Source organism: Quercus robur, chromosome 3 (genome assembly GCF_932294415.1).
Source record: "Quercus robur chromosome 3, dhQueRobu3.1, whole genome shotgun sequence".
In the NCBI taxonomy this organism is placed as follows: Eukaryota; Viridiplantae; Streptophyta; class Magnoliopsida; order Fagales; family Fagaceae; genus Quercus; species Quercus robur.
Genome location: NC_065536.1, coordinates 25,718,601 through 25,744,894, shown reverse-complemented (window position 1 = coordinate 25,744,894; position 26,294 = coordinate 25,718,601). Strand labels below are relative to the sequence as shown.

Here is a 26,294-nt window from a genome sequence, read left to right as displayed (position 1 = left end):
GCTATGTGAAAACGAGAATAATTGCAATTGAGAAAAAGATTGAGAAGCTACAACATAGCAGGCTAGCAGCCCATCCCAAGAAAATTTGGAGAAGGAAGCCAATTTGTTCTTAGAACTTGAAGAATGGCAAGCCAGGGAGGACATTAAATGGAAACAGAAATCTAGGGAACTCCGGTTGAACGAAGAGGATTGCAACTCAAATTTCTTTCATGCCTCTACTATAATCAGAAGAAGGAAGAACAACATTGCAGAAATAAAGCTTGAGAATGGGAATCACATTTATGAAAAAGAAGACACAGAAATATTTTGAAAGACACTTCAAAGAATTATACAGTTCCTCAAATCCTATCCTCCCTAGAGACCTAGAGAACCTCATTTCCCCTTGCATAGAGCCAGAAGAGAATGAGGACCTGATGGTATGCCTGGGCTTTTCTTCAAAAAATTCTGTTTAATTGTTGGAGAGCAAGTTATCGAAGTGGTTAGCAGTTTCTTAAGAGATAAAAGAAAGCTTAGAGAGCTAAATCACATGTATATAACTTTGATTCCCAAAACTCAAGGTGCCTGTAAATTTTCTCAATTCAGACCCATAAACCTTTGCAACTTTTGCTATAAGGTTATCACAAGGATTTTGGTGGCTAGGTTCAGATCAATACTAAGCATGCTGATTGAACCAGCCTAAGTCACTTTTGTCCCTAACAGAAATATCGCCGAGAACATTCTATTAGCTCAGGAAGTAGTGCACACCTTTTCTCAAACAAAGAAAAAACAGGGATATTTGGGGCTGAAAAGATTTTGGTGGCTAGGTTCAGATCAATACTAAGCATGCTGATTGAACCAGCCTAAGTCACTTTTGTCCCTAACAGAAATATCGCCGAGAACATTCTATTAGCGCAGGAAGTAGTGCACACCTTTTCTCAAACAAAGAAAAAACAGGGATATTTGGGGCTGAAAATTGATTTTCAAAAGGCCTATGATAGAATTGAGTGGTCTTTCCTTGCACAAGTACTTAATAATTTTGGGTTTTCGCCAGCAATTCATTGATATAGTCTATCAATGTATACTGTTCTCATTAATGGAGGCATTGGCCCAACAGTGACTCCTACAAGGGAGCTTAGACAGGGCAACCCGCTATCTGGAGGTAAACTTGGTCGTACAAGCCCAGCAATCACAAAGCTTGTGTATGCAAATAATGTGATTCTAATTTTCAAAGCCAAACAAGTGGGAGTTAGCGCCATGGCAGAGTGTCTCTCGAAATATTGTGCCTCTTCTAGTCAAAATATTGACGTAGAGAAAACAAGATTAAGTTCCTCTCATGGAGTTCATTCCCAATTCCTAACACAGATCTGGAACCAAAGGGGTTTAAAACTATTACCCAAAGGTGAAAAATATCTTGGAGTCCCCCTATTCTTCTCCAAAAGCAAAAAGAAAGATTTTGCTTATCTAAAGGAAAGCATTGAGTCAAAAGTTCGTGGGTGGAAGAGCAAGAGATTGTCCTGGATGGGATGTGCAACGCTTATAAATGCAGTGGCATAAGCAACCCCAACCTATGCAGTGGCAAAATTTTAGATTCCAAAAGATCTTTGTGAGGAGATGGATGCATTAATACGTAATTTCTGGTGGACCCCAAAAACTAGCTCCAGCCATTAATTCACCCCAATGGCTTGGGATCACCTATGTCATCCAAAGAACCATGGAGGTCTAGGCTTCCGGCACCTCCATGATTTCAATCAAGCTTTGTTGTCAAAAGCAGTATGGTGTTTCTTGGTGGACAAAGATAGCCTTTATGTTCAAGCTATTAAAGCCAAATATAGAGTGGGCGGGAATTGGCTTTAGGAATACCCTCCAAAAAAGTCTCTTGGGCTTGGAAGAGTATCAATAATGCCAAGTAAATTAATTTGAATTGAGCCTGTAAATTAGTTAGCAATGGCGAAAGCATACGTACTTGGGAGGGGAAAAAACTTAGGTGCTCCGGGAGCAATGCTCCCTTCTCTCACATGAGGGGTGGACCCCATGGTGACCCACCATGGGGTCCACCCCTCATGTGAGAGAAGGGAGCATTGCTCCCGGAGCATTGCTCCCGGAGCATGTAAGAATTACCCCTTGGGAGGACCCATAAGTCCCTGATCTACTAAACTTCAAACCGGTGCCAAAGACAACTGAATGCACATAGCTGTCTAATTGTTTCGCATTTTTTGGAGCCCAACGGATTGAGTTGGGGTGATGAAAAATTAAACACCCTCTTTGATGAACAGTCTGCCGAAGCCATTAGATCCTTGCCATTTAGAGCTGGACCTACAGAGGATCGCTGGATCTAGGTTAAATCCCCAAGTGGAAATTTCTCAGTTAAATCAGCTTATTGGCTCCATGGTGGTTCTTCAATCAATGAAAGAGCTGATGGTATATGGGCAAAGATGTGGAAGTTAAATATTCATGAAAGGATGAAAATGACCCTCTAGAGAATTGCTGCTAATATCCTCCCCACTAGAGACAAACTGCATCGATTTAATTCCTAGGTCGGTCAGTTGTGCCCTTTATGTGAATCCGAAGCTAAATCTCCAATGCATATTTTTATTCTCTGTGATTTTGCAAGAGCTCTATGGTTCACTAGTAACTAGGGTATTAGAGCTGATTGATTGGCATTCTCATCCACAACCCAGCTCATTGAGTTCCTAATATCCCCTCCAATGATAGAGATCCAATCCCAACAAGAGAGATCATCTTTCCTCCTATATGGAACTCTTGTGCTAGAGGTTATTTGGAAGATTCGAAATTCAGTGGTCTTTGAATGATTAAAGATAAATGTGGATAGAGAACACCAAAGTCTCATGAGATGCTATCTAGAACATTTAGCTGTTTCTGAGCCTAACCAAACTCTCAAGAAACCTCCCAAGAATGCAAAGTGGACAAGGGCGGAGTATAGAACAATTAAGGGCAACTGTGACACGACAATTGGAGAGAACAATTCCTAAATAGCCCTAGTAGCAAGAGATTGGAGAGGAGCATTGCTTTTTGCTCTATCAAAACGACTGGAAAATTGAAAATTGTAAATCTTGATAGATCGAGTTGCTGTCGAGCTATCTATTGAGCTTCACATTAAGTCTTGATAGTAGGCATTTGTCGAGTTATCTGTCGAGATTTAATGAACAGCTTTTCTTCACTTGTTTCTTGGACCAATCTTCATGTCTTTAATACTTGACTTGAAGAACATGTTTCTTGAAGTACTAAACCCATCTTAGATCAACCCAATTACAATTAAAGTGCATTTTGTCAAAGGATTAGCCAATTACAATAAAATATTACCCTAACAATCTGTTTCTTTCTCAATAAAATTCCTTTGCAGTTGATCCAAAAAAAAAACTCTTACGTACAACAAATTTGGGCTGCCTAGGACTATTGATAGAAGGAAGTAAAGTGTACCAAATCATTGTGGAAATGTGAGAATATTGAATCAAAAAGATGGAACATTAATATAAAATAAAAAATACTAGAAACAATAATACTAGCTCATAAGAAATAATGAATATTAACATGCACAATAGGAAAGTATTTACTAAGGATGTGGGGAGGTTTCGGTGATCAAGTTCTTACATTATTTTTTGGTAAGTAATAGTACTACAAAGCTGTAGCACAGTTAAGTGTAATGGCATATGAACTAATGGATGAAGAACAAAATCGAGGAAAACGATGGTGTTGAAAAGAGTGAGAAAGGCAGAGAAACGTTTGCATGAAAATTTCTTTTAATGGTTAGTAACGATATCTAATAATCTATAGAAATAATATTATTTCTAAAAAAAAAAAATGTTGGTTTGCATCATTTTACCCAGTTCAAGTACATTTAAGTTTTATAAAAATGTTCGCATTAAAAAAAAAAAATTTATAACAACGTGCCTAGGCATGTTGAAGCTGAACCTTCGGAAATGTTTGTGAATTTGCTCATGTTTTTAAGAATGGCATTTTATTTCGCTAGATATCCAATTAATTAATACTTCCATACCCCAATTATTTCCTTTTCTTTTCTTTTTTTTTAAGAAGATTATTTTCCTTTTTAATAGTAATGCAAGTTGTATAAGAGCATTTGCATATGTTATATAACATTTTTGTTCAAATCAATATTAATATATATAGTGGATTCTAGTTAGCTCAACTGATAAAGTCTCTGATGAATGAATAAGAGATCTAGAATTCAATACCCGTCTACATAAAAAATAGATTGGTGTCTTTGTTTGATGATAAAAAATTATTATCAGGAGTGGATGTCATAGGTTGAAACTCTCTCAAATATATAAATAAATAAATATATATATATATATATATATATATATATATATATATATATATATATAAGCAGAAACCTCATTCGAGAGAGCATAAGCTTCTGTCGTGTGGCGCACTTTATGAAAAGAATTGAAATATTATAAAGCCATATTAGAGATAAGAACAAATTTAAAAATAGAGACTCTTTATTTCCTTTGGTTCAATGTTTCAAAAATACTTTTTGTTACATTTTATTCAATATTTCAAAACTATTATTTATTTCATTTGATTCAATGTTTCAAGACTTTTCCTCTCTCACACACACAAAACTCTTTGCATTTCCATTCACCATTTTCACTTCTACTCCTTTACATACACATGCCCACAACCCTTAATGTCATCTCATCTCAAATACACTCAAACAAAAAATGATATTGTTTACCTTCAACCTTTAGTTGTAATGGATACAAAATGAAGTGTCTACAATAGTGATTGTATAAATTTACTCTCATGACTCTATTACATAAAAAAAATTACTCTCTTCATCCCAAAATGTTGGTCCTTTAAAGAAAATTCAACTTTTTAAGAGGACATCATTTAAGTGATAAGTCTAAGAGAACGTGCAAATTAAAAAAGTGCAAATTTTCAAAACCACCTTCATTTAAGTGATAAGTTGTTATTGGTTCTAATTTGAATTCACCAAAGAAATACTTTTTTGCCCACCAATATTAACCAATAATAACCAGCCATTGAAGATTTGTTATCAAAGTATTGTGAAAATATTGTGGATATAGCATTTCTCTTAACTTAAGCCATAAAAAAAAAAAGAATGACATTGAATTTTTGAATAAAGTAAGGGTAAAATATAAATTTTATTTATTAATTTTGGAAAGAAGATCTCATTCTGGTCCTTACAGTTTGGTAGCAGTCAATTCGATCCTTGCTATTTTTATCATAGAGTCAATTTGGTCTTTATCATTAAATCATTAACGGAAAATGTCTAAGTGGTAAACAGTGTGTATTATTGACACACTTAGGGCTGATGTGGCTTGTAAAATAATATTAAAAAAATTATAATGAACAAAAAAAAAAAATGCCACCTTGCCTAAAAATATATAAAAATTAGAAAAACACAAAAACAAAACAAAATTAATTCCTCAATTAAATAAAAAAAAAAAATCCACATGAAATTTTTTTTTCTTTCACTTTCTTGCCAACTTATCACAAAAATACATCCAAAACAAAATCATCTCTAATTCATTTTCTCTTCTTTTCTTCCACTTTCCTCGTAACCAAACACTGAAACCCACCTAGATATAAAATTCCCTAAGAACAGCCGTCAACCATCGCTAATCATCCACACCCACTAAAACCCAGTCACACCGCAGCAACAAAACCCAAATGAACCCGTGCTAGAAATCTCAAATCAATCCAACCCATCCGTAGCAACAAAACCAGATCAACTTAAAGCAAAATTTTGAGACCCAAAGCAACCAACTATGCAACAGTGAGAGAGGTTGTGTTTCAAGCTCATCAAATCTCAGTTTGTTTATTACGCAAAATTGGGATGACGTTGCCATGACTAGCCATATTTGTGTGTATATATATATATATATATATATATATATGAGTTTGGTGGCCGATAGAAGGCTTAATGGATTAATGCTATTGCTAAATCTTAGATTTGATTGTTGATATTTTTATTGCTTAATTATGTGTTCATAACAGACCCACTTATGCGGTTATGCCCCCCAATCCATTCACTGCTCTACTCCAAGAAACTCTGCCCTTTGCAAATTACCCAAAATAGCATGTCTAACAACTTAGAAATGGTAGATCACCGTGAAAATGTTCAGGAACTCATCTAGACCCCAATCAACCCTCAAACACCAATAAATTTTGATATTGTGAACAAATTGTAGCAAGTGATGATGCTGTGTTATGAGACCATGTTAACGGATTTCTTTTGGGATGTAGTGAATATTTTTAGCCTAATTAATTTTATTTTTGTATTTTTCTAATTTTAATATATTTTTTTAGGTGATGTGGCATTTTTTTATGTTGGTTAAATTTTTTTAATATTATTTTCTAAGCCACGTCAGCTTTAAGTATACCAACAATGCACATAGTTTGCCATATAAATATTTTCCATTAATAACTTAAAAGTAGGGACCAAATTGACTCCAAATTGAAAATAACAGGAACTAAATTGACTGCCACTAAAATGTAATGACTAAATTGACTGCCACTAAAATGTAATGACTAAATTGACTGCAATTCCAAAATGTAGGGACCAAAATAATATTTCCGCCTATTTATAAGGGAGAGAAAAAAAAAAACTAATGTTTGAAAAAAAAAATGAACGTTTATTTCTCGTTTAGGATAAGGGAATGGGATGGAAAGGAAATGAATGAAAAGAATAATTTTAGAATATTCTTCTATTCTCTTGTTTGGGAGTTTAAGTGGGAGGGAATAGAATGGATAAGAGGGAACACTCATTCCTCTCTATTCCCTTAAAATTTCAAATTTTCATTCCCAAGAAATTAGGAGGAATAGGAGGGAATGAAATTAGATTTAATGATTTTTTTAATAAAACTCCCAAAATACCCCTATATATTCAATCCTTTATTTTAAAATAAGGTTCTAATAGTAATATTGTTATAAAATAATTTCATTCCATTCCCTCCATATTACTCCCAAATAAGATTACTTACATTCCATTCATTTTCATTCCTTTATGATAATTTCATTCCATCTTAAGCCCACTTTCTCCCTAATCTAGGAACAAAACAAAACCTTCACAAAATCATCCCCTCCAACCAAACACGCACCTCAACTGTTTTCTCACCTTACAAATCAGTAATCAGCAATCACCCCACTTTTCTCTCCAACTTGTGACCCCACCAAACATAGCCTAAAATTGAATGAATATGCGTGTGTGTAATTCATGTTGCTTTTTAGTTGATCATAAACTTTGAGTAGTACATATATTTTTGAAGGGTAAATTGTAAATTACACCCTTAAAGTTTGAGGGTGATTGGATTTTACACTTGAAGTTTCAGAATTTGAATTTTACTCCCTGAAATTTGGAGTGTTTGGATTTTACACTCTAATGTTTCAGAATTTGGATTTTACCTCTTAAAGTTTGCTAGTGTTTGGATTTTACACTAAAAATTTATGAAAATTTAGGGTGTAAAATTCAAACACCCCCAAACTTTAGGAGATAAAATTCAAATACCCCTAAAATATAGGAGCTAAAATCCAAATTTTAAAACGTAAGGGTATAAAATCCAAACACCTCCAAACGTCAGGGAATAAAATTCAAATTTTGAAACTTTAAAGTGTAAAATCTAATTACCGCCAAATTATAGGAATGCAATTTACAATTTACCCATTTTTAACAAATGGAACTTTACATGTGCTAGCTAAACGGTAAACCATATATAAATGCCAATCCTAATCATTAATCAGTACCCTATATTTGGATTCAGCCAGCAGAGATACCAACAGGATGACATATGGCAGCAGAAGTAAATTATTTGCACAGCAAAAGCCTTTCTTTTTTTTTTTTCCAAAAAAAAAAAAAAAATGATTCCCAAAGGGACAACGGATGATTTCTATTCCATCTAATTAGCATAAATGTATGAAATACTAATAAATAATAGATGACACTGATAATGAAATTATGTAAGATACTATTGCAAAATTATTAATATATATTTTAAAAAAAATGAAGAACAAATGTAATAATTTTGAAACACAAAATAGAATACTATTACTATCCAATATCTATAATTAATTAAAAAAAAAAAAAAAAAAGAAGTTGTAATCATATCTTCAACTGTTCAATGGATGATTGCACTCTTTCAGTGTTGTCTTATTATTTAATTTGGCTCCTGCTATTCTTGTGGTCACCGGTTGCCTTGTTACTGTTGAAGACAAAAAATTAATAGGAGGCTAAAATGCAATCGTTTACACATTCTTTAAAGGACAGCAATGACACGATGTCGTTTAGCATAAACAAAGAACTTATGAGTTTCATAAATACAACACTGTTTTGCAGTCAATTTAATATTCTCTCCGTCCTAATTTGTTTGTCTTCTATTTTATTTTGGGATGTCACAAAATATTATCTTGTTTCTAAAATTAAAAACTATTAATTTACTAATGTTCATATTATAAACTTATTTTATTTCCAAAACTATTTTTGATAAATTTATTTAAAGATAGTTTTGGAAACTTATACATTATTATAGAGCAAACAAGACAATAAAATAATGTTATCTTAAAAAGTTGAATTTTTGAAATAGGACAAACAAATTGGGATGGAGAAAGTAACTGTTTTATGGAAACGGTATCGTAGCACTTAGACTCCTTATCCTTGAGTTTATTAGTTCTTGGCTAACTAATGTCAGGTGTAGATCTCTTATTGGTAGATGTTAATGACAGTTTTTCCTGCTTAATTTGGGAATTAGTTTTGAATCCTTTGATACTTTAGTTAATTTTTCCTTTCTCCCTCATATAAGGGTTCTATATAAATAGATTAGTGGTTGTATCTATTCTCATTTCTTCTTATCAATAATAATAATAATAATAATAGTCTATTCTCAGTTCTCTCTAATCATTTTTGCAATCAATAGAAGTTTTTTTTGAGTTCTATTTAGAGGGACAGTTCTTTAGTTTTTACAGTTACCTTTGGTAAGTTGGGTTATGTATCGGGTTGAGAAACTGGTTCAAAGACAGTAAGACTGTACAAAACTGAGGTGAGGTCCACCCTTACTGGTTTGGGAATGGTAGGCCCATTTGCAAGAACCAGGTCTTGTGCTAAAATTTGGATCATGTTCATAAGTTTCCTTGGGCTTAATAGACTCTTGGATTTGGGATAAAAAAGTGGGTTAGCACTTAGCACCAATTGAGCTTCAATGAGGTCGAGCATTTGGGCACAAAAAAAAGACATGGTTTGAAAGGGTCACTAGGACACTGTGTTCCCTTATTGTATTGGGATTGCTTGGGTGTTCGAATTGGTATCCTCTTGGTTCCTAGTGTTGCTTGCTGAGTTTCTTCTTTCTTGCATCGTTCCCATGGGTTTGGGTTGGCCTAACTGGGCTTTGGTGGGTGCTTGGTTCACATTGGACCCTCTGTTCTTCTGCTTGGGTTGCGGTGGAAAGCTCAGATTTCAAAGTGCATATTCGACCCGAATTTGGAAACTGAGACTGAGTCCAAACATTTGGTCATGAATGTTAATTCTTACACATCTGCTAGGTCCATCTGACATTGGGTTCTCAAATGTCCTATATGGCCACGTTACTTCTTGCTTACCTTGAAGAATCTCTAGTAGCAACATGAAAGTCACATGTTGCTTCCATTGTCCGACGCTTCCGATTCACGATTGTTTGAATTTGGTTCCATGGTGGTTAGCTGTGGTGGAAGATGGAAGGTGAAGGTGGAGCAAAGCTGTGAAAGTGGGATATGATTTTAAGGTGGGTTTAAAAAATAGGGAAATGGCAGAATGGAAAATGATAGAGAAAGATTCTAAAGATAAACTTTGATGATGATATGGCTTAATTTAATTAGTTAGTTATGTTGTGCTGCTTGTGCACTTGTGCATGACGATAATCTAATGAGGCACCAATCTTGGTTTATGATTGACCAATAATTCTCTACGACAATCTAATGAGGTATCAATCTTGGTTTTTGTGAGGACTTGTTTCATTATTCAGGTTATAATTTGTCATTTTTATTACTATTTTTAAATAAATAAATAACTCAATCACTATATTTTTAAGAACAGTATTTATTGTTCGCAATGTGTGCAAACACACACTGTCCAATATAATTGAAAATATCAAAATTTTAAATGAGTCATACTTTTTATGTTAACCAAAGATTGTTTTCTTTTTTTATTTATTTTTTCTGATACAACTAAACATTAGAAAATATGAAAAACTATCTTTACACAAGATTTTTCATTAAAACAAACAAAGCATAATAGAATATTAACAAAATTTTGTCTTCTTTCACATTTTAATGAGATAGGTTTGATACTTTCGTTGATATGCTTTAAAATGACCCAAATTTACAGCCTTCCCATTTAAGTCCAGCACTTGAAAAGAAACTTTTAGAAAATTTCACTCAAATCTTTTAAGTAAGTTGTTGACATTGAGCAACATACGGTTACCAGAACTCAAATTCCTCATCAACTATCTACCATTATCAAAAACATGTTTATTTTGCAAAAGTTTACAAATTCAGAAGCAATCCATTTTCCCAACTACAATTGGTGTTTAAATCTCTGCCCCAAAACTAACAAGCAGTGTGTACTACTACCAACAAAACTAAAGAAATACCACAACATCAAGTCAGTAAACAGAACAAAAATTTGAAATTAAAAGTAAAATAGGAAATGACTATTTAATTTATATTAAGTAAAGTCATACATCCATAATATGGTTTTTACATGTTGACAAATTTTGTAAAAATTCTTATGGGATATCATAGACATCTCAGTCCCTTTTACATTCAAACTTAACTTGCCGAATTTCTTTTTTCATATTCTTATTATTATTATTATTATTTTTTTTTTGGAGGGGGTGGGGGGTGAAGCTATATGAAGAACTTACAGTGGGAAACAGATAGGACAAGAAATCAACAACCTGCTTATGAAAAATTTCACAAGAAGCTCTCAGTACATTGTTCAAATTAAGGGCGTAGGGCTCCCCAGACTTTGAAGCTAGAAAAAGAGTAGCAGTAGCAATCAACTGCAGCAGAGCCAGATTAGAATTAATAAACTGATATGCAACCAGATTAATAAATAACATTTCAAAAGCAAGTAGAAAATGACTTCCAGTGGTCTTTGGAAAATTTCACCTCATCCCCTCTAAAAATAAGGAGTTGAGGGTGAGGTGTATTGTCCGTTAAACTAAATTTCAACCCAAATAAAGAAAGAGTCACCGGATCTAAGAAACCCCCAACACAGTTAAGGACCAAAAAAATAAAAGGACACTCACCAAGAAGTTATAATCTGAGAGAGCTTACTGAAAACCCATCTCTTTATCATATATACTTTTCAAACCCACAAGTGCCTAAAACGATTGAAAGCGAGCTCTGGTGTCAAGCATCAAGGGAACAACTAGACAGAGACTTGCATTGAGGAATAATAATGTGTTGTAGTGGTAGAAAAATAATGGCTCTTTAATTTGTAAAAGTTTTAAAAAGTAAGAAAAATAAAAGTGAATAAAACATCAAATAAAATTAAAGATTATTGAAGAAAAAGATTTTTCTTTTTTCGATGACCTAATTTATCTTGGTGTAGAGTTTAGACCATGGTTTTAAAAACCGAACTAGGGGTAAAATCGGATTTACCTTTAGTTCTTGGTTTAACTCGATTTTTGACCAATTTTTACCGGTATTGACCAGTTATGGGGGTATTTGACTGGATTGGTGGCCAATTCCCTGTTCAACTGGTCAAACCGGTCTATTCAGTCCATTTTTAAAACCATGGATTAGACTGTAGATTCCTTTCTTTTATAATAGAAAATGAATATGAGAATATAAGAAAAACCATCTTTTCACCTTGTATTTTAAGTCTTCTCTATCCCTTTTATTGGTTGCCACTTCTTTGGTCTAACAGATTATCCTAAGCCCACTAGAGACTACAGAGAACGCTGGAATTACTAGTGGGTCCATTATTGAGAGAACCCAATTTGAGGTTATCTTATCTACTCTTCATTTTTAACCAGTTTTGTTTACCCTATAGTTTCACATTGGTTTCAGCCTAGTGACAATTGGGCCAGCCCAACTCAGACCGATGATCTTTTATTCAATTCAGGTGTCATTGACTTTGCCGGTTCAAGAGTGGTTCACATGGTTGGTGGCATAATAGGCTTGTGGGGTGCATTTATTGAAGGCCCATGAGTTGGCCAATTCGACCAAGCAGGCAGGTCCATGGCTTTACGTGGTCATAGCGCGTCTCTAGTCATGCTCGGTTCATTCTTGTTATGGTTTGGTTGGTATGAGTTCAACCTAGTTCATTTCTCACGATAGCGAGATCCTACAGTGATAGTGGTCTTACTACAATGGAATGTCATTGGGAGGACAGCTGTCAACACAACATTAGTCGGTTGCACAGGTGCCCTTACAACCTTGTTTAGCAAATGCTTATTGATGGGACATTGGAATAATGTGCTAGACATTTGTAATGGTTTGCTAGCGGGATTTGCTGTAATCACCTCAGGGTGTTCAGTGTACTAGAACCTTGGGCAGCAATCATATGTGGCTTTGTGGCTTCTTGGGTTTTGATTGGGTGCAACAAGCTTGCAGAGAAGTTAAAATATGATGACCCACTAGAGGCAGCACAATTACATGGTGGGTGTGTGGTGGAGCGTGGGGGTTTTATTCATAAGATTGTTTGCAACAACGTCGTATGTGAATGAGGTGTATCCAGGTCAATCCGGTAGACCATACAGGTTGTTTATGGGAGGTGGAGGGTAGCTATTGGCAGCACCAATTGTACAAATATTGGTGGTGTCAGGGTGGGTCATGGCCACAATGGGACCACTTTTTTTTTGCTTAATAAAATGAAGTTGTTAAGAGTGTCAAGGGATGACGAGTTGGCAGGCATGGATATGACAAGGCTTGGTGGTTTTGCTTATGCTTACCATGATGAAGATGATCAATCTATTAAGCATGCATATATGACGGGGAAGATTGAGCCTAACATTGAGAACCCACCAGCTAATCTTAGTTTTCCATCAACGGATGTGTGATCAGGCTTTCTTTGTTTGTAACAAAATAATTAGAGGGAAAAAAAAGTAAACTAGAATATATATATATATATATATATATATATATATATATATATATATGGGTACCATATGTATGAAATTTAAGAAGTGGGAGAGCATGCTATTGGTTATTGTAAGAACAAGTCTCCGTAGTATGTTCTTTTGATGTTTTTTATGGTCCTAAACCTTTTGAATCTTGATAATATAATTTGTAACGAGGCTAAACATTCAGCATTGGTGTAATGCATTAATAAAAGTTTTCCATTCACAAAAAAAAAAAAAAAAAAAAGAAGTGTAGAGTTTTAAATTTAAGTTAATAAGTTGAGTTTGTCTCCTTTAGTTTTCTTTTAATTTTTATTTGTTTGATGCAAAAATTCTAATTTAATTCATAAACTTCCAACTGTTATGTTTTTACCTCTTAAAATTTGAATTAATATAAAATCGTTAATGTTCTATTCAAATTAATGGATATTGCATTTTGTGGACAATTTTCAATTTGCACAATTTAGTTTTACAAAATTTTCAATTGTTATAATTTGACGTCCAAAAATTTGGATTGAAAAGAAATTATTAATGTGCATTGATATAAAATTTCAATGATTTCATTTTATTCTAAATCTTATATAAAATTTCAATGATTTCATTTTATTCTAAATCTTATGAGGGTCAAATTTAGTAACTAAAAAGTTTGTGATATAAATTGTTACATGGGGTAACTGTGAAAGCACTCAAAAGAAATTATGTTAGGGAGATAAACATCTTGGGGAGACTCCTTGAGTGGTTAATACAGGGGCGGCGCTATTCTATTTGAACCCCCTGACTTCCAAAAAAAATTATATATATAAAATATTTCTTTATTTTTGTTAGTTTAATACTTTAATTTATTTTTAAAAATATTTTTGCACACCCTGACTTAAATTTTGCACACCCTTATTATAAGTATTTCTAACTCTAAGAGTAAAGAGTAAGTGTTTGTGAATTGTAAGTATTACTCTTTTTTATAAATTTATATCATGTGTGTGAGTATGTCTAATATTGATAGTGTATATTACTCTTTGTTATAATGCTATTTGTGTGAATTATGATGTGTGTGGACATTTGTGTGTACAATATAAATTTATATAATTTAATAATTAGGAAATAGAGATAATTTGTTACATGTGTGTGTATTGTTATCATGTTATAATAACTTTTTTTATATAAAATTAGTAAAATTTAAGAAAAAAATTATAAAGTTAGTGATTATCCAAGCATTTGGCTAGTTAAGTAGACGCAAAATGTATAAGTTTATATATGAATGAGTGTGGTTGTGTGTCTCAATAATTAATACAAAGCTAATGAGTTTAGTTTAGTCATTTAGTTTAAAATATTTAATAAAAACAATAACAAATAGATAATAACAACTGCATAAAAATAAAAATGTTAGATAGACTTAACAAAATAAAATAGTCATAGCCTCATAGTCATAGCTACCCACATTGGGCATAGATACTCATAATGAACTATCATATAACAATTTAAAATTTGAAAACTTGTAGAAGAAAATTATTAAACTTCATGTATTAATTTTATTTTGTTGATAATTCAATATATTCAAGTTCTTTTTTATTAAAATTTTTTAATGACCCCCCTAAACAAAATTTCTGGAGTCGCCACTGGGTTAATATAACATATAGAGACACACTTAACCCAAAAGGCCTAAGTTCAACTGGTATGAGCTCAATTGTGTTATATTAATTACTCATTCTTCTCACCATTATTCAATATGAGATTTCATTCATACATATAAACCTAACAAATTATTAATGGGTCTTTGTACAAAACCCTCTCTCTCTCTCTCTCTCTCTCTCTCTCTCTCTCTCTCTCTCTCTCTCTCTCTCTCTCTCTCTCTCTCTCTCTCTCTCTCTCTCTCTCTCTCTCTCTCTCTCATATTATAGTTTAGTTGAGAAGGTTTGTGTGGCACAATAGTTATTTTTGCAAATAAATGTAATCAATAATTTAACCTATTACTTTTCTTAAAAAAAAAAAAAACATTTGAAATGGAATGAGAAAAGAGAAGAGGAGGGGAATTCGTCTTCCTATTTTTCAAATATAAGATTAGTGAGGAGGTCTATCAAGTGAAAATTCAATTCACTTCATTTTGCATTGGTTACAAATACCTTGACAAGAGAACAAAAATAGAACCTAATTTTAAAAATAGGGATTGATAGAGGAGAGTGACAAGTCTCTCCCACTCCATTTTGTACCATCATGTCAATTTTTGACCTTTTATATATATATATATATATATATATATATTATTTTTTTAATTTTTTATGAATTATTTTGCATACTTTCTATAATACCAAAATAATTCTTATATATTAACAAATGAGATGATACTAGAAAACTTTTATTATTTAGAATAATATGAATGAGTTTTGATTGGGAAATAAAATGAGTGTAAGTAAATGGGGTGATCACACCATAATATGGTGTATGAGCATTTTTGCTAAATAATACATTGAAAAAGACATTTGCCAAAATAGTAATGTTTGAAAGTTCTTTGAAAAAATAAAATTTTTGATATCTCGTATCTTTTAGAGACAAGTTCCACATTTGTACTAGACATCATGTCCAAGTGAAGATTGTCTTCTAGAAAGACGAGTTCCATTTTTCAAAGGATATTTTGCCAAATAGCTATCAAACATTGCTATTTTGATAAATATATTTTTTTAAAGTATTATTTAGTAAAAATGGTCCATGGTGCATTCTCATGCAAATTGTCAAAATATAAAATAAGGATTAAAAATGCAAACCACATGAAAGCCCCAAATATGTTGTCAAAGACGAAAACCCAAGCACCTGGGCGAAACACCCTCTCTATGGCACCTCTATTGAAACTCCACTAGTGAATAACTGCAGTACAAGATAGACAAATAAGCCCTCTAGACTAAAGCTATCCCAGAATTTGAGCCCTACAAGCTCCAGGTATCAACCGACTACACCAAGTCTGTTCTTCACCTAGTCTCTAGAGTCCATGCATTGAGCAGCCAACAATAAGCCACCATGTCCCCTTGGAAATGTGGTTTGCTCCAAAATATTTCCAACTCCAAGCCAACTCTTAACACTCAAGTATGGTGATGAAGATGATGGAAACAATCTCCTCTCAAAGATATGTCTATAATGAGAGATAAAGAGGAGAGAATGGGAGGGATTCAATCAATAAGCAATGCAAATGCTATCTTTGTTTTTCTCATGTACACATACCAATGAAATGAGTTGTCTCTTTTGGACTTATAAGTTGGTCAAGTGATAAGAATGACTTGCTGGACTTCGTCCTTGAGCAAGTTGCAATCGTGAATTGCTCGCGAGCAGGTCGTGACTAGCTCAGTAAAAAGGTCTCTCCTTTATCTACCACATCCAGTTCACGGGCAAGGCAAGTATCTCATTGGTGCGACTAGTTCACGACTTCTTCTTCATTGCAACTTTGACTAGGGCTCAAGTACATGTACCTAATTAGATTATAATCCCATAATACATGAAAAGTAAACATAATTATAAGTAAATTTGGTAAAAAATTAATTAAGCTAAGAAAAAAAAAGGGCTTAACAATTTTCCACTTTGGCTATTCCGTGATGAAACATCCCTAATACAGTCTCTAGACTTAAATGTGATGGAAACAACTCATTCACACCTAATCTAAACCTGTGTTACAAACTTGAAATTAAACCTGATTCTTGAAACATTCTCACAAGATGAATAAGATGAATTAGACGTTAGACCTAACAGTTGAGGATAGTTAAAAGTATCGAATACAATGCTATCAAATAAATATGATATGATCTATATGAATGCAACTTGATCAAACAAATGAAAACCATTAACTACAATGATCATCCAAACATATAAGCAATTAAGCACAAATATAATAAGTTAATAGCATGTCCAATATTATAATAAAAAATAAAAAACTTAAAGCATAATGTAATGATTTGTATAAGCACATAGTATCTAAGTACTAAAAGATAAACCATAACATCAAACAAAAAAAACAAAAAAAAAAAATCTTAAAAGAAAACAACAAAGTGTCAATATCTATGTGAGTCTCCCCCTATCAATATATCTCCTCCTATGCATGTGCACTGAAGTCCAAAAATTTCTCCCATTTTTTGTCATGAATGACAAAGGGATCAAGAAGAATAACAACAAATACCATTTGGGGAATGAATGTATGATATGTATAAACAAACTTACAAGAAATGCAAAGTATGTGTGCATACAGACAATGCTTAAATAAGCACAAGTAAGCATATAAGACAATGACATGGAAAAAATGAGAAAATTGGCACAAACCAATTTCTATGATAAAAAGGATGTCATGATGCATAAGTAATGTCATAGACTCATACATAACACAATGTCAAAATTTGAGACTCATCGGAGTTCAAATGACGATGAAAATTTCTTTGGACATTTCACCGAACACATGGCATGCAGTCCTATTTCCAACACTCAAAGAGTGAGGGATCACCTCAAAAAGTTGCTAGAAATACATGAGAATTATGCCTTAGGGGCCAAAAACCACTCAATTACATCAAATCTCAACCAAAGCAAAAGGTTTGATAGAAAAAAGTTTTAGGCTCAAAAACTCCAATATTCCCAATTTTGAACTTCAATTCTATAAAATGAAACTCATGAATTAAATATGAGAAAGAGAAATTAAAAATACCTTAAAAATAGATGCTAGAAATGTGATATGAGTGATTCGAGGCCAAAAATCTCAAGTTTGGGGGATTAGGGACAAGAGAGAGTCGAGAGCGGGAAATTAGAATGAAATAGAAACCGTTTTTCAGTTTTGAAAAACTTCCTTAAAACCTTTATGCTTGTAAGCATAGTTTTTAAAATCGTACTAGACTGTTCAATCTGATTGGGTTAATTGGAAACTGGCCAAGCCCAAATCAAATTTTTAATTAAGAAAATTGGCCAACTTTAAATTAAAGTCTTGAAGCGTTTGAATTTTTGGTCTAACCAGTGAACTGTTGAACTGGTCATGATTTAGCTAATTCAAGGGATGCCATTTTTTAACGAAAAATTCCAAAGAAGAGAGGTGAGGGTTTTAACTTTTAAGTTTTAACCTATGACCCCCAACTCTTGCAAACCTTTTTTTTTTTTTTTTTATAGAAACAAACTAACTATTAAACACACACACACTTAATTACACTCTCTGACCAAGCTAAAACACATTACTTAACTGAAAGTATCAACTCTTGCAAACTAAATGACAAGCACGCTAACCATTAGGTAGCTGTTATTGGCATGTCTTCTCTTGATTTTATATTATATATTTATTTTTCTTTTAGATATTAATAGTTTTTATTTTTGTTACTTCTTCTCTCTCTATTTTCTTGGATTAAAAGATAGAAAATCTTGCAATCTATTATTATTTGTTAAATTTATTAGTCATTCAAGAATTATGTTTTTATGTGTGAATGTGAAATTTATCAATTCATGTTGAAAATGGTTTTATTTTAAATCAAAAAGCTTTTAATTTGAAAGATTAGTAAAGACATATATACTTATTTATGCTTTATTATTGTCTATTAATTTTATAAAAAAAATGAAAAAAAAATTATTTTGAAAGTAGTTTAAATTGCTTTAGATATTTTTACTAACTTTTGCTATTTTTTACAAATTTATTACCTTCATTTGTATTTTAAATAATTATAAAATCATCACAATTCAACCCTATTTTGAAAATCTTGAACCCTCCCATTTCGATTCTTTGAACTGTTTGTTTTTTAAAGCATTGCTTGTAGGTTCATTTCCTTGTACTCTTGTTATCATTTATTCAAGTATTCAAGTAGATTGATGCAATATTTAGTTGTTTATTGAAGTTTTATATAATTTACTATTTACTTCAAATCAATTTATTGGTAGAATAATCATTTAGGTTTGAATCCTTTACATTTCCTACAATTTACTTTAATTTGAGATGATTTTCTTAGAATTAATTTACTGTGCATTAGTTTACTTTGAGATAACTTAGGCAAATTAGTATCATAACTTAGTCATTTAGGAACTTTGACAATTATGATTTTCTCATTCTCATAATCTCATGTGAACTCATGCATTTCAAAACAAGTCCTATTAAGTTAAACATTTCCAAACCCTATGTCTTAGTTTTCGAAGTTAGATATTCACTTCAAGTAACTTGAAAGCATAATCAAGGGACCAAGGTTAATTAAAAATTGATTTCTACTCAAACACACTCACATTGTAAGTAATTTATGGTTACCAACAGATTTCCTCCATAATTTGGTCTACCTTTACAATTGAAATTTATTATTTTTTTTTCTAATCAAAACTCAGCTCAGCTCAATATTCCACAAATCTAAATTATATAAACACAAATCAATTTTCAATTTACAGTACCTTGGATTTGTCAAAGAATTAGAAAAAACACTCAATATGGACAAGGTCCCTAGTTGGCTTTCAATTTCATGATACAATCCTAGGAGGGAGGCCAAGTTAGATGAGATCTCTATGTCACAAGATAGATCTCAATGCCTTCCTTTGATTGGGGTCCCAATTATTCATCGTAAGAAAAAAACCATTCAAGATAAATTTTATTTGTGTGACCAATGTGGCTCTTTATCGGAAATGAATTTGATTAAAAATGTTTGTTTTTAGACCCCTTAAAACACAGATAGATTAACCTAGTAAGTTAGCCAAGTTATTACTTAGTTCAAATTCCAAATCTAGGTTATCACAATCAAAAAATCATATCATGTATAGCAGTAGAAATATAAATAACACAATAATATGATGACCCAGGAAACCACACTAGTAAAAACCTGAGAAGGATTTAACCTAGTTATCTTCAAGGTAAACTTGAATCCACTATAGAAAGAATCGAAGTTTGTACAATAGAACTTCGACCACTAACATTCTATTGTTACCCACTAGTAGAAAACTTACTGACCCGACCACGTGCAAGCTCCGAGACCACGGACTCTTTCTTTCTTGGATTCTCCAGCAAGTACAAGCACATCCGCTTGTGTTTCTTTAAGCTCTTTAGTGCAGCAACTGAATGATCATCAAGCTCTCAATAGAATCTCCTTCTTGATAATCCTAAGCATATGTGAAGGCAACCACCTCTAGATCTTACAAGAGATTCACACACACAGCAAAAATAGAGCAACCTTAGAGAGGTTTTGGGTAGAAAACCCTAGATACAAAAAAGGTACAAGAGGCACTCAAATCTCTCTAAACAACACCCCTAAAAACGTTCTTAGGGTTTCCTTTATATACTGGGAGAAGTAGATCTGAAACCCTAATCCTTAATGGGCTTGGGCTGAGTTGAAAATTCTGCAGATAGAAACATTCTGCCCGACTTTCGATCGATCGAGTCTAATTCTTGATCGATCGAGCTAGACAAAATTGCACAATAAATTCTACAGTAACTCAATTCCAACTTTACATAAAACGCATACACTTTAAGCAAGTCTAATCAAGACTAAAACCTATTTTGATCATGGTTTGCCTACATTACAAAATAGAGTTCTAATACATTAGTTCCTAATTACTTAGAACCTAACAAAAAAAATTTTTGGAATTTGAATTTTTAAGAAATCACATTTGGATTAAATTTGTAACTTTTTTATTCAACTTTTTGCAAATATAGCTATTTTGTAGATGTCACTTGTTCATTGAGTTGTAACACCTGCAAGGTTGCTGATATGCTACAATTGTTGTGAGAGATACTTTCTTGTTTTGGACAATTTTTTTTTTTCTCTTAAATTGGTTTTGAAGAATCAATGGCAAAACATGACCATCTGCAATCTCCGCATGGGTTCCAATTGCAGGAACACTTTAAGGAGATTCGAATTGAGTAATTCATATAACATATAGGGACCAAGAGAGTAAATTTCATGTCATTTTGGTTTGGCCAAAGAAATGAAATATTTTGATACCGGTGTACCATTTTGAGGTTAAATATATGAGTAGTGATATAAGTTTGATGACATTGAGCTAACAAACTAGTGTGTTACCAATCACAAAATGACAATTCAAATATTTATTTTATGAGGTGGTTAAAGCATACCATTGCCATATCAGTTTGTAAACATTATGCAGTAAAATTTGTAGTACCTTTATCGTTTTTCTATACAAAGATTTATTTATTTTTATATTTATCAAAATATAATTTAAATTGCACTTATTTTATAAGCCTAAGTATTATCCTAAGTACATTAACCCAATGTAATCATTTTATTATATCGGCTGAAACATCAATAATGCCCAAAATACCCAAAAAAATCTACAATATAGCCAGTACAACATGACACAATTCTACATTTTGTCTAGTACATTTAAAAAAAATACTGGTATCAGTTTAATGACCAATATGGTATATGTCGCTAGTATGGCTGGTATTGACTTTCTTGATAGGAACACCATTGAATCCAAAAGTTTAAGTTTATGAGTTTGGCCCAGTTATGTTCTACTAACTACTCATTTCTTTTTTCTTTTTCTTTTTTTGGAGAAGAAACAACTCATTATCTAATGTGAAACTTCACTATTTAACCAACTACACCACTTACATGTGAATATTATAACACACCTTTAGCTGTAACACATCATATTAACATTAAATAATGTCTATCATAAGCGAATGCTATACAAATTCATAAATAAGGTCTATCATGACTATTGACCAACCATACCACTTACATATTAATATGACTCCAACTATAACAGTGTCACAATTGGTGAAAATTAGTCCAACGTAGGTTAATAGTTTACAAATTCATGGGTACAAATACAGAAGGAGTACTAAGTAGTCTAGAATTACAACAAAGTTATATAGTGTAACAATAACATAGGTTTCGAAAATAAATAATATATTGTAACAATCACATAGGTTTCAAAAATAAATAAATCACATAAAGACAACACTCAAAAATAAAACAATCAATAAAAGGGAAGATCCATCTTCTTTTGAGTTGCTCTCTCGTCATCATTCTCCATCACATTGTGTCCCCAACTTCACTAGTAGTTTCTCTCTCCAAGTCATCATTAGCGTCATGTTCACTCTCCTCACCGTCACTAGCATCAGTCTACAATAAAAGTATTTCGAAATAAAAAAAATAAAAAAGAGATATAAAGTAATCCAAAAACAACATGATATGAAATAGCACGATGTTAACATATTATGAACAATGTTCCAATCTCATCCACCAAATATGCAGATCAACTAAAACCAAAAGTGACAAGATCCAACAATCACAAAAACCAATGTCAGCTCTATTCAAATTAGATTTCTCACATTCCGCACCATTGTAAGATACTACATTTCAAATAACAACAATAATTACAACACCAATATGGGAGTTTATCTTTTTCTTTTTTTCCTTTTTTTATTACATAATTTGGAAGCAGTTGTGGCTCCATATTTATTTTCTAGGAGTTAATAAGAAACATAAATGATACAAAATCTAAAACAAAAGAGAACTTGAATATATCACATTGCCAAAAAAAAACAAAAAGGGTTTTACAATTGGCTTTTATGAGGTTTCATATTTTGAAACCACTGTATAATATTTTTATTATTAATCCTACGAGTTACATCTCTTCTAAAGTACATAGCCAAACAATCATTCATCCATTAATCTCTCATTTGATTGATTTATTTCAAATTTGCTAAGATCTAAATGGGCTTTTTTTTTAAGGTTTTTTAATTAACAAAATTTCTACTTTCATTGTTGAGCTTATTAATTTTTATTTTATTTTTCCAAATTTTAGCTTAAATTGGTTTGTTATTGAGTTTTATTATTTTATTTTTTAAGGGCCAAGATATTGATAACATGATCATATTCAAATTTATTTTAGTTGGACTTAAAAAATATTTAAGGTCATGGTGTTCAAAATTTTATTTTAGAGGGTCAAAAAAAATTAAAAACAAAACTATATAATATATAAATATAAATATAAATATATATATATATATATATATATATATATATTTGCCAATTCAGGGGGTTGAAATTATATATAATATTGTTACTAAGATGCTTATAAATTAAAAGGCTCTCTAAAGGCCCAAATTTTTTTTTTGGTGTGTGTGTTAAGTAATTTGAAGAAGGCAATATGCATGAATGAAGGCCCACATTTGTGTTTTAATGTGGGTGCAATTGAATGACATCTGCTTGAATAGAAAATTTTGATGCTTTTTATTTAGGGAAATGCTAACGAATGTTCTTAGGGTATTGGTTAATAATCCATTTAAAAAAAGTTTTTAGAGAAAAAAAATTAATATTTTAACAGTTTTTTTTTTCATTTTCCTTAAAAATGATGTCAAAATTTTCCTAAAATGAATTATTAATCAATGCCCTTAAAGCACTCATTAGCATGACCTTTTTAATTAAAGGCAACCTAAATACTAATAGTTAATAACTTTAGGGGATGTTTGGTACATGCACTTAAAAATTGAAAATTTTTATTTGAAAACATGTGTAAAAATACGTGTGAGTGAAAAAAGTGTATGAAAATACGTGTAATATTGTTTAAAAATTGAAAATTGTTGTTTGAAAACATGTACCAAACACCCCCTTATATATTTTGAATTCAGCTAGTTGAGATATCATCATGATGACACATGGCAGTGGGAAAAAAAAACTAATTTTTTATTTTTATTTTTTAATAACCTCAATGACTTGGTAACTCACCTTTTCAGCGAACTTTTGGTCGCAAGTCTCCAATTTAGCCTCCCAATATTCTTTTATTGTAGCATTAAGATCTCCATCTCCATCCCCCTCCTTTTTGACTCTTCGATTTCCTTCCATCCAAACCCGTGTTAGCTTTGGCGTGCTTAAGACTCCACTACAGAAAATCTTCAATTTAGGACAGTTGTACATGTCTACTTCAACCAATGATGGGAATTTGATGGTGCGATTCCCCAAATGGAAGGCTGTGAGACTCGGCAAAGAATCTAAGTACAAACGTGTCAAATTATTGAAAGTGATCTCATCTCCTGCTTCTGCTTCACTTCCCTCATTTGCAACTATTTCTGTCATTCTTTTGCAGTTCCTAATTACAACTGTTCCGAGTTGCACGAGAGTTCTGGCTGTTGAGGGAGTTAATAAACTAATCAATTTAGGACAGTTCTTCACCATTACTTCATCCAATGATGGGAATTTGATGGTGCGATTCCCCAAATGGAAGGCTGTGAGACTCGGCAAGTTATCAAATTTCAAAGATATCAAATTATTGAAAGCGATCTCATCTCCTGCTTCTGCTTCACTTCCCTCATTTGCAACTATTTCTGTCATTCTTTTGCAATCCATAATGACAATCCATTGGAGTTGCACGAGAGTTCTGGCTGTTGAGGGAGTTAATAAACTAATCAATACATTAGATCTATATACACACAAATCCTTTAAGTAGTGGAAAGATGTGGATGAGAATGGCACAATATTCTTTAATCTGCGAATATCTGATAATCCTGCTCTTGCAATTGGAGCCTCTACATTTGGAATTTCACCGTTTCCGTACAAACACAGCTCTTCTAGGTTGCAATTGAATTCTGCTGACGGTCCGCCACATGTCTCATTCATGGCATCGCCCTCATCCAATGACAATATTTCCAAGTTCGGGAATTTATCCTGGGAAAACGCCAAAGTAATGAACAAATTAAGGAAATAATGAGTTTAATATCCTCTAAAACAAGTTTGGGATTATATTATATTATATTATATTGCAACAAATTTGAACAGGGACTAGATGTATCTAAATCATCTAGACATTTAATCCATGGCATGCACTAATTTAAAATGAATAAATTCAAGGGATATGGTTCCTAACAAGCTCACTCATCCACAAAAAAAGTATCAGCACATTAATTAAAAAATTAAAAAGAATGAAATAGCCCAAGCAACATAGATAAAAGGACTGATTCAAGGAAAATTATTTAATACTTCGGAGCTTCCGTTAACATGAATGAACTGAGTCCCACTAGGAGGTAGCAACTCATGGTTTAAAATGTGATGCAAATTGATGTCCAATTAGAAAATTTCAATATTAAAGCTAGAGATAAGCAATAAAATATTAAATTACATACTAAACTAATTGATCCAAGTTTTGTTTAATTTAAATTAGGACAAGACAAATACGATCTAGCATATCAAAAATAATAACCAAGAAAAAAAAAGAAAAATATTTGAATAGCTAACCAATGCACATTGGTTCAATCATGATGTTATTCAGAACTAACCATGAAGAAATGGGGAAAACAAACCACTCATATCCTATTTGACTTAAACGATTAAATCAATTGTATTTTTGAAGTAAAGACCTAAACATGAATTTGCCAATACAATTACATTTTTTGTTAAAATTTGTTATTTCTACAAATTTAAATTCATGAGAGCTCATGATTTAAAATTAACTAATGGCAAAATACTAGGATATTACAAATTTTACAAAATAACTAATGTTTTTTTATTATAAAATAACTAATGTGTTAGTTTTTTAACACAGCTAAAATATAATCAATTAATTTGTTTATTTTATATATATATATATATATATATATATATGTATATATAATATTTTTTATATTAATCACTTTCATTACCACATTAGTTTATAAAACCTTTTGTTGTTAAATTGGTTACTACTTTAACATTTTTCATAACTAAACATATTTCTTTCCATTCAGCCAATGACATATCTTATTTAGTGTACGTTTGGGAAAATCTAAAAATTTTAGCTTATTTGCAATTTCAACTTATTTTTCCTATTATTCATGGATTTCACTGTATTATTCAGCTAACTTTTACTTTTATCTACAGTATTTTCAACAAATAATTTTCAGTTTCAGCTAAATAAACTATTCCCAAAGAGATACTTAGTGAATATCAATCTTTTATCTTTCTTCCACTAGATAGGGACTAGGGCCAAGGGGGTGGTTTTTTTTCTTTTTCTTTTTCTTTTTCTTTTTTGATGTATATATTAGGGACTAATTTGAATTGGACTTAGGGAATAAAACTTGACCCTCTTCCCCCCAAAATTCCCCCCCCCCCCCCCCCCCATTATAGATTAGTGCAAACAACTCCATAAATTAGCCCAAACAACATTACAAATTTGTCCAAAGAACCACATATTAGCCCTTAAAACCATAGTGCACAAATCATCAACCCAAAAAATTTAACAAAAACTTATTACAAAAATTTATAACTAATGACCAATTGAACCACCATTTTCTCTAAAATGTTA

The 26,294-nt window shown here is 32.1% G+C and overlaps 1 protein-coding gene and 1 pseudogene across 8 annotated transcripts in view; one reads left to right on the top strand and one right to left on the bottom strand.

Moving 5' to 3' along the window:
- The first annotated feature begins 11,672 nt into the window (after nucleotides 1–11,672).
- LOC126719446 (ammonium transporter 1 member 2-like) lies at nucleotides 11,673–13,019 on the top strand (annotated as a pseudogene).
- Nucleotides 13,020–21,729: 8,710 nt separating this feature from the next.
- Nucleotides 21,730–26,294, bottom strand: part of LOC126717600 (probable disease resistance protein At4g27220) — a 36,234-nt gene continuing 31,669 nt past the window's right edge. For 7 of the 8 annotated variants that reach the window (XM_050419426.1, XM_050419432.1, XM_050419429.1 and 4 more), the window contains 2 exons: nucleotides 23,747–24,682; nucleotides 21,730–22,138 (listed from right to left, as the gene is read on the bottom strand). In XM_050419426.1, the coding sequence (XP_050275383.1) occupies nucleotides 22,049–22,138; nucleotides 23,747–24,682 (1,026 nt within the window). In that variant the 3' untranslated portion in view covers nucleotides 21,730–22,048. The remainder of the gene's footprint in view (nucleotides 22,139–23,746; nucleotides 24,683–26,294) is intronic. The other variant, XR_007652661.1, reaches the window with a different exon arrangement.